At 52.8% G+C, this 9910-nt stretch overlaps 1 protein-coding gene across 1 annotated transcript; it reads left to right on the plus strand.

Annotated features, from left to right (window-relative positions):
• Nucleotides 1-3444: 3444 nt before the first annotated feature.
• On the plus strand, nucleotides 3445-6038 carry LOC125521552 (aluminum-activated malate transporter 10-like). Its single transcript, XM_048686613.1, has 3 exons — nucleotides 3445-3837; nucleotides 3925-4065; nucleotides 4151-6038. Exons 1-3 carry the CDS (start codon nucleotides 3492-3494, stop codon nucleotides 5659-5661), a joined length of 1998 nt encoding a protein of 665 aa, XP_048542570.1. The 5' UTR covers nucleotides 3445-3491; the 3' UTR covers nucleotides 5662-6038.
• Nucleotides 6039-9910: the final 3872 nt, after the last annotated feature.

Consider the following 9910-nt stretch of genomic DNA (forward strand, 5'->3'; position numbering starts at 1 on the left):
CAATTAACTTGGCACCTAAATATATTAGTTTGTAATTGTTTATCATTTTAAAGCATTTAAATAATCGTTTTTGCTACTGTTTTAGTTTATTTAGTGCATTTAAGTATTTTATTAAGAGATGATTTCTTCACCAGCATTTATTATGGATTATTAGACACATTAAGAACAATTTAGTTTTTGACTTTTGAAAACTTTAATTGTTTTGACTTTAATTCAAATTTGAATTTGGTTCGGTTCCGAGCTAACACGAGATTATCAACAATAATCGAGGTGACGTGGCATCATTACCAGAGGGTTACTGTAGCTTGATTACCCGGGCGTCACATGGCCGCCCGCTTCTTTTTACGCCCCTTCGCCGTTGCAGGCGTCGGCTCCTCCTCCTCGTTGTCGTCGTCCTCCTCCTCCTCGTCGTCCTCCTCCTGCTCCTCCTGCTCGTCCTCGCCGTAGACGTAGCCGAGCTCGCCGTCCATGCCGCCACTGAGATCCACCACCTCGTCCTGGGTGGCAAACCCGGGAGATGCGGCGGCCGCGGCCGAACCTGTCGCGATGATGTCGTCCATGTCGGCCTCGGTCTCGTCGGTGTCGCCCATGTGCGAGAAGGGCAGCGGGCCATGGCGTAGCGGGGGCGTCGGGGAGGAAGCGTAGGCGGGCGGCGAGTGGTTGTATGGAGGGTACTGCACGCCGACGAAGGTGGGTGAGGGCGTGCGCTGGACCGGGTATCCATGGGGGAAGGTGACGTTTGGGTTGAACCCACCGTGCGCGTCACCGTCGGCGTAGCCCGGCGAGGGCGATGCCCATGGTTGCGGAGAGCCGACGCCTTGCTGACCCCAGGGCGCGTACTGGGCGTGGCTTCCGGGTGGATTCATCATCCCGCGCGAGCCGCCTCGACCTCGATTTGGTCCGCCGAGGCAGCCGCAGCCGCGCGCGCCGCGTTGTCGCGGGCCTTCTTGGCGGTGGCCCTGTTCCGCCGGTCGGCGGTGACAGCCTCCCGCCGCTGAACTTCCGCCCTCCACTCGGCGTTTGACATGCCCGGTGGCTTGGTCGGCGGCGCCCTCGGCTTCCTCTGCTTCGGCTGGGCGACGGAGGCGATCGCGGTTGCCGCCGCGCGGGGGGGGGGGGGGCGGGGGGGGGGGGGGGGGGGGGGGGGGGGGGGGGCACGTATTTCTTCGATGGCATGGCGGTCGGCTGGGAGGGAGGCGAGCGGGAAGGAGTTTGGTGGGAGGAAGGAAGAGTATGGAAGGGAAGTGGGAAAAACGCGGGAAGAAACGGCGGGAAGAGGCGCTCGCCTCGCCGACAGGGCGGACCCACGCGCCCTTTTCACTTGTGCCGGCGCCCCAGGCGCCCCTTAGAAAGCCGGGTTCGGCTTGGGTCCGCCGGCACCAGTTTCGCTTCGAGCCGGCGAAAAACGGGCTTCTGGGAGCGCGACGCCGGCGCGGCAAAATCATATGGGAAGAGACTGTTGGGGACGCGGCTGGAGATGCTCTAAACTAGCTGTGCTCTGGGCGTCCATGCCTCCAAAACGCCGGGAATCTTATCAAAATCAAACCATCTCTGCGGTACGAGATGAATAGGATACTCGGAGCGTATGTCGCATCGTGCACCGGGCGGGGTTCTCCGGGAGATAAACCCAGCCAGAACCGCACAGAAACACCCCTACGCAGTGCAGATGCAGAGTGGGTCCCATCTCCCACGAGACTAGAATAAACCGAGCCCGAAGCGCGATCGGGCGGCAAGGTACAAGTTTGGGTCCAACCACTCCACGCCCGCACCATGATCCGCGTCAACTGCTCGCACTTGCGCCACGGCCTTTCCTCAGAAAGCGAGTCCTTCCTCGCGTGGTCGCGGCACCGCACAGCTCTCGTCAACCTCAGATTAGACACGAGATCCACGATGAGATGAGATGAGGCGTACGGCAACAAAAAATATATGCCGTTGCTAGCTCTTTGGCTACCCAACCCCACCAGCCATTGCCTCCTGCCTCCCCCCGTCTCGGCCTGCGAGATCTCTGCCACTGCGACCACGCGGGAGGATGTCGTACGTATCTCTGTATCTGCACCGGAATTGTATATCTGGAATATACTCATCTAGCACGGTCACGCGCGTGGATCCGATCAACAGTGTCACTCCAAGATGTTTTTGCTTGTTGGTAGTACCTGGCAAGGCAATGCAGGCCCCGTGATTTCTGAGAAAACCGCGTTGGAACTCTATGCAGTGTTTGCCTGCAGGAGTCAATAGAATAATGTCAAAAAAATGTTAAAAAATTGGCGGGTAGAATCATTTTACACGTACATCCAGGATCAAACGTACATACGGTGTTGCACGGAGCTCCATGGACACGCGGTGAGGTACATATGCTGCATAAAGTATATTATTCTGACTGAATCAACCACGCCTTGAGAACAACATTGGTAAAGCAATGTACACGTACCTACTCACGTGCTCCAGAGATAGTTACACTGATTATGCATAAAGATTATAAACCCCAATGGGCAATGGAGGATTACTGTTTCCACGGCAGAATCCATGGATCTTTTCCCGCGTCCTCTAGAGGCAACAAGAGCGTTCCTGTCCCTGCTTGAACCTAACACCGGAACCGCCATGCACACGTCCCTGCCAAGTGTTGCCACAAGTGTAGCTCTAACCAGATCAGTGAAACAGCACATCATTAATGGCCACACAATGCATGCCGCTGCATTTCTGAACATGGCCACAAATTAATGAGAAACACGCTCAGTCCCTTGAGGATGCTGCAACGTAATGCCTCTTACCGTATCAAGCGACTGCATGCAGTAGATCCGCTGTTCGCGGTGTTGCGTGCTCATGTCATAAAGCTAGACTGGCTAGCTGGGCGTTGGCTTTGATCGAAATCGTATGCTGGACGCAGCTTCCACATACGTGAAGAGTTGCGCAAGAAGTTAATAAGACAATGGCAGTGAATGGTAATGGTGTGCTAGCACATATCAGAGATTCAGTGAGTGACTTTGTTTTACTGTAACTGAATTTTCATGCGCTGGTGTTCTGCCGGTACTTGTGCTGAGGAAAACTGGGCAGGTGATCTCTTCAGGCTTCAGCATTACATTTCTGTGTGTTTTTCCAGCAGATCTTGCATCTCTTCGGTAACTCACTTGCTGGTTCTTTACCATTTGACCTGCGTTGACTTCAACTCATGCACTTTCTTATGACATTAGACCTCATCAGTGGTATTAACAACGGCGTACGTCGCTGGTCCCTTGGCTCGTCATGTTTTCTTTGTGATCAGGTGGTTTACACAAACTTGTTTATGATAATAAAGTGAGCGCCCTTTCCCAAAGGCCAAAGTGTGGTGGTGACCGTGACACTGACACGCATCAACGTGCGCCACGTCAGGCGCCGCATTTTATAATCCCCCCTCCTCGCGTATATAAGCCCTCGCTCGACCCATGCTACTGCATCCATCATCCAAGCAAAGATCCCAACAAGACTTGGAACCAAGCATAGACTGAGAGACGAGCATGGCAGCTGGGGCGACAGCTGAGCGAGAAGCCGGCCAGAGCGCCGGTGCTGAGTGGAGGGTGGACGTGCCGGCGGTCGGTGAGCAGGATGGCGTCAAGGGCGGGCGGTCGTGGTGGTGGCTCCTGTCGTGGATGGCCGCGCCGAGGGACAGGGTGGCCGCGTTCGGCGGTATGGTGTGGCAGGTCGGCGCGGACGACCCGAGGAGGATGGTGCACGGGCTCAAGGTGGCCCTCGCGCTTGCCCTCTGCTCCCTCTTCTACTACGTCCACCCCCTCTATGACTTCACCGGCGGCAACGCCATGTGGGCCGTGCTCACCGTCGTCGTCGTCTTCGAGTACACCGTCGGTATGTAGTAACTCAGCAACACTCGTGGTACAACAATGGTGAGGTGGTAAGGAGTGGAAGAGCTGATGTGATGTGGGTTCGTTTCAGGTGCTTGCTTGTACAAAGGCCTCAACAGAGCCGCGGCGACGCTGGCCGGGGGCGCGCTGGCCCTCGGCGTGCACTGGGTCGCCAGCCAGTCCGGCAAGGAGCTCCAGCCCTATGTCCTCACCGGCTCCATGTTTATCATGGGTATGTTCCATCGTCTGATGTTTGATGTTTGTCCTCTGTTTCGATCGATCCTCTAGTTGACATTAATGTCGACTTACGTGTACAGCTGCGGCGGCCACCTTCTCTCGGTTCATCCCGACGATGAAGGCCAAGTTCGACTACGGCGTCACCGTCTTCATCCTCACCTACTGCCTCGTCTCCGTGTCGGGGTACCGCGCCGACGAGGTGGTGTTCATGGCGCAGCAGCGCCTCACCACCATCGCCATCGGCGCCTTCATCTGCTTCGCCGTCTGCACCTTGGTCTTCCCGGTCTGGGCGGGGCAGGAGCTCCACGTCCTCGTCGCGCGCAACATGGACAAGCTCGCCGCCGCCGCCGAGGGCTGCGTCGAGGACTACTTCTCTGACCCCGCCGCCGTCGACGCCGCCGCCGGGGAGAAGCCGGCGAGGCGGGCGCTCTCCGCCAAGTCACAGGGGTACAAGCAAGTGCTGAACGCCAAGGCGTCCGAGGACTCGCTGGCCAACCTGGCGAAATGGGAGCCCGGCCACGGCAAGTTCGGGTTCCGCCACCCGTACGGCCAGTACCAGAAGGTCGGCGCCGCCATGCGCTGCTGCGCCTACTGCATCGACGCCCTCGCCGCCTGCGTCGGCTCCGAGGCCCAGACGCCGGCACACATCAAGAAGCACCTCGCCGGCACCTGCCTCGCCCTGGGCCGACACTTGGCCACCGTGCTCCGCGAGGCGTCGGGCTGTGTCACGTCGATGACGCGGTCGGACCGCCTCGGGCTCGCCGCGGCGGACATGAACGCCACCGCCCAGGAGCTGAGGGACAAGCTGAGGTGCCTGGCCACGGTGCTGGAGGAAGGAGAGGACGGATCACCAGAGGCAGAGCAGGAGCATGACGCCGTAACGGAGCTGCGGACTTCGCCGCTCATGGAGGCGCTGCCGCTGTTCAGCGCCGCCTCCATGCTCCTGGAGGTCTGCGCGAGGGCGGAGCTGGTCATCGGCGCCGTCGAGACCCTGGCCACGACGGCGAGGTTCAAAAAAGCCGACCACGACGAGAAGGCGGCGCTGGACACCGAGGCGCCCGTGCCCGCCGCCTCCGCGGGCAACCCGGTCGACGCCCACGTACCGCAGGAGATACACGTCAAGGTCGCCGGTGAGCAGGAGAAGACGGAGGCGGCCCAGAAGGCAGGCGCGAGCTCCGGCAAGGCGCCGCGGGACCAGGTCGGGGAGCTGATCAAGGTGCTGATGCGCCGGGGGAGCACCAAGAAGTGGGCGCGCGGCGACACCAAGGTGAGCCCCAAGCCGCCCCAGGAGTTCACTGTGAGCGTGCCCAGCCCGCGGAACCGCGCGGCGGAGCTCGCGGGGCACGGGCCGGTGCTGCCCAGCCCCAGGAACCGGCCGGCGGAGCTCGCCGGGCACGCGCCGGCGGTGCCCACCCCGAGGAACCGCGTGGCGGAGCTCGGCGGGCACGCGCCCGTGGCGCCCAGCCCCAGGAACCGGCCCGTGGACCTCGCGAGCCATGGAGGCGTCGTGCCCAGCCCAAGGAACCGCCCCATGGACTTCGCCGCGCACGCCCCCAGCCCGCGGAACCGTTCCATACTTGGGATGGCCTGAAGAACGTGTGTGTGGTCACTAATGAGGGCGCGCGAAGCTTTGGATCCCTGATTAGCCCTCGCAAGTGAGATGTTTGTCAAATATGTACGTTGTACAGCACATTGCATCTCTTGTGGATCCTCGAGGGCACAACCTTCGTGCTGTAATACGGGGTAAGTACGTCAGAAGGACTTCATATAGGAGTACAAAACAAACAGCATTGCAGTCATCGCCGGGAATGAATACACTGCAAGCCTGCAAAATGCTTGATTTCGCTTTAGGTCCCTTACCACGCATGCCATGTGGTTGCAAAATGCTTAATTACACTCCCTGTTTGGCTCGGATCTATTCCCTCCGTAACTTAATACAATACATATAGTATAAGACGTTTTTTTGACACTATCATAGCATTAGTGAAAAAACATCTTATATTAAGTTACAGAGGTAGTATAAATTATTTTTTGAAAGAGAAGGTAGATCATTTTCCACCTTATGCATTCAAAACGGGGGTTCCTGGGTGTGGGTGATAAAACCGGCAGACCGTGGGGTAGGGGGTTCCGAGCTGTGGATCTCAGATCAGTGGGTAACAGGGGACGAAAGAGACAATATTTACCCATGTTCGGGCCCTCTTGAAGAGGTAATCCCTACGTCATGCTTTGATTGTATTGATGGTTGTGTATCGAGTACAAGCTTGATCTACCTCGAGATAAGTTGTGTTCTAACCCTAAGGCTAGGTGAATGTGATTATGATCGGATCCCCTCTACATGCTAAACCCCTTGGCTTATATACACGACAGAGGGGCACCTAGGGTTACATAGTCGGTTGCGGATCTAAGGATGTACATGGCGGCAGCCGAAGATGTCCTTGGAGTACACGTCAAGTCTTTGGAGTCAAACCTGCCAATGTCGCCACTCAACCGCCGGAGCCAAACCAACGCGTGCCCACTCCCAACCCTGGGGAAAGGGCGGCATTCATTCCCCACCTCGTCCGAGGTCTGGGGTTCTCACTGCACCCTTTCCTGCACGGGATCCTTTTCCTCTACGGGCTCAATTTCCATCATCTGGCCCCAAACTCCATCCTCCACCTCGCCTCCTTCATCATCACCTTCGAGGCCTTCGTCCGCATGGAGCCACACTTTGGGTTGTGGCTGAACATGTTCAGCATCAAGCCTAATTCCAGCGGCTTCGAGCTCAAAGAATGCGGAGGAGCAATGATCAGCAAGAACCAGAAGGTCGACTGGTTCAAGGGTACCTTCATCGAGACCATCAAGGAGTGGCAGTGCAAGTGGTTCTACGTCACCGAGCCACTCGCCGCTGCTACATCTTGAGCATGCGTTGGTTTTCCCTTGAAGAGGAAAGGGTGATGCAGCAAAGTAGCGTAAGTATTTTCCTCGGTTTTTGAGAACCAAGGTATCAATCCAGTAGGAGATAACATGCAAGTCACCGAGTACCTGCACAAACAATCAAGAACCTCGCAACCAACGCGATAAAGGGGTTGTCAATCCCTTCATGGTCACTTGCGAAAGTGAGATCTGATAAAGATATTAAAGTAAATATTTTTGGTATTTTTGTTGTATAGATTGCAAAATAGTAAACGAGATGCGATGTAAATAAAAGAGATGCAATATAATAATAAGAGACCCGGGGGCCATAGGTTTCACTAGTGGCTTCTCTCATGATAGCAAGTACTATGGTGGGTGAACAAATTACTGTCGAGCAATTGATAGAAGAGCGCATAGTTATGAGAATATCTAGGCAATGATTATGAACATAGGCATCACGTCCGTGTTAAGTAGACCGAAACGATTCTGTATCTACTACTATTACTCCACACATCGACCGCTATCCAACATGCATCTAAAGTATTAAGTTCATAAGAACAGAGTAATGCTTTAGGCAAGATGACATGATGTAGAGGGATAAACTCAAGCAATATGATATAAACCCCATCTTTTTATCCTCGATGGCAATAATACAATACGTGCCTTGCTGCCCCTACTGTCACTGGTAAAGGACACCGCAAGATTGAACCCAAAGCTAAGCACTTCTCCCATTGCATGAAAGATCAATCTAGTAGGCCAAACTAACCCGATAATTCGAAGAGACTTGCAAAGATATCAAATCATGCATATAAGAATTCAGTGAAGAACCAAATATTGTTCATAGATAAACTTGATCATAAATCCACAATTCATCAGATCTCAGCAAACACACCGCAAAAAGTATTACATCGAATAGATCTCCAAGAACATCGAGGAGAACTTTGTATTGAGAACCAAAGAGAGACACTAAAATAGACAAAAAACAGAAACTGGCACTAGGCCTCTGGTTAATAGGTTAGTCCCAAAAATAATATTAAAGTGCATATTAAAGCCCATTAAACATCCAAAATAGATAATATAATAGCATGGAACAATCAAAAATTATAGATACGTTGGAGACGTATCAGCCGCCGGTTAGGCCGAGGTACCAACCTTCTCGGCTGGTCCTCCGACGAGGCTCGCCTCCTGGAGGAGGAAGGGCATGGACTGGGGGGACCTCGGAGAGGTGACAGAGCTAAAACAGAAGATCAAGTTTATGACCGACAAGAAGAAGATAAAGTTGGTGGACGTGGTTGACATCATGCTCCACGGCCGCATCCTGCAGCTCCAGCTTCAGGCCAGCCCGATGTGGGTGTTCAAGTCCGAGGATGCGGTGTCTGTGCACCACTTCTTCCACACCCGACACCTCCCTATCCGGGGTGTGGACGGTGATAACCCACAAGTATAGGGGACCGCAACAGTTTTCGAGGGTAAAGTATTCAACCCAAATTTATTGATTCGACACAAGGGGGGGCAAAGAATATTTGCAAATATTAGCAGCTGAGTTTTCAATTCAACCACACCTAGAGAACTAAATATCTGTGTCAAAATGATCAGTAGCACAATAGTATGATAGTTTGATAACAGTGGTAATAGTAGCAATAGTAACAGTAACAACAGTAGTAGCAGTTTAATAGTGATTGTAACGACATCAACAATGAAAGTAACTTAGCAAAAACTAGTATGAGAAAGACGTAGGCATTGGATCAGTGATGGATAATTATGTTGGATAACATTCATCATGTAACAGTCATAACCTAGAGTGACATAGAACTAGCTCTAATTCATCAATGTAATGTAGGCACGTATTTCGTATATAGTCATACATGCTTGTAATAAGAACTTGCATGCCATCTTTTGTCCTACCCTCCTGTGGCAGTGGGGTCCATAAGAAAATCTAAGGGATATTAAGGCCTTCTTTTAATAGAGAACCGGAACAAAGTATTAGCACGTAGTGAATACATGAACTCCTCAAACTACGGTAATCACTAGAAAGAATCCCAATTACTGTCACCTTGGCGTATGCGGATCATAACACATAATAGGTGCATACAACTTGCAAGATAGGATCAAGAACACAAATATATTCGTGAAAACATAAATGGTTAAGATCTGAAATCATGGCACTTGGGCCCTAGTGACAAGCATTAAGCATAATAAAGTCATAGCAACATCAATCTCAGAACATAGTGGATACTAGGGATCAAGCCCTAACAAAACTAACTCGATTACATGATAAATCTCATCCAACCCATCACTGTCCAGCAAGCCTGCGAAGGAATTACTCACTCCCAGTGATGAGCATCATGAAATTGGTTATGGAGCATGGTTGATTATGACGGCGGCGTCGAATCCCCCTCTTCGGAGCCCAGAACGGACTCCAGATCAGCCCTCCCAATGAAGAACTAGAGGTGACGGCGGCTCCATATCGTAAAACGCGATGATGTGTTCTCCCTGATTTTTTTCTAGATGAATAGGTACTTATGGAGTTGGAGTTAGGGTTGCGAGAGCTACCAGGGGCCCACAAGCTTGCCAGGCGTGCCCCTGGGCTTGTGGCGCCCTGGTGGCCCCCCTACGGTATTTCTCTTCGCCAGTATTTTATATATTTTGAAAATATTCTCTGTAAATTTTCAGCCCAATACGAGGACTTTTATTTCTGCACAAAAACAATACCATGGTAATTCCGTTGAAAACAACGTGAGTCTGGGTTAGTTCCATTCAAATCATGCAAATTAGAGTCCAAAGCAAGAGCAAAAGTTTTTGGAAAAGTAGATACATTTGGGACGTACCAACTCCCCAAACTTAACTCATTGCTTGTCCTCAAGTAATTCAGTTGACAAACTGAAAGTGATAAAGAAAAAAAGTTACAAACTCTTTTGGCTCTTGTTGTTGTAGATATACTTAACTAA

Source organism: Triticum urartu, chromosome 7, assembly GCF_003073215.2.
Source record: "Triticum urartu cultivar G1812 chromosome 7, Tu2.1, whole genome shotgun sequence".
Classification (NCBI taxonomy): domain Eukaryota; kingdom Viridiplantae; phylum Streptophyta; class Magnoliopsida; order Poales; family Poaceae; genus Triticum; species Triticum urartu.

Excerpts from the sequence above, each read along its gene's own strand:
- LOC125521552 (XM_048686613.1), top strand. The coding sequence starts at position 3,492 with ATGGCAGCTGGGGCGACAGCTGAGCGAGAAGCCGGCCAGAGCGCCGGT. Across the intron at positions 3,838-3,924 it reads CGTCTTCGAGTACACCGTCG|GTGCTTGCTTGTACAAAGGC; the intron begins GTATGTAGTAAC and ends GGTTCGTTTCAG. Across the intron at positions 4,066-4,150 it reads CGGCTCCATGTTTATCATGG|CTGCGGCGGCCACCTTCTCT; the intron begins GTATGTTCCATC and ends TTACGTGTACAG.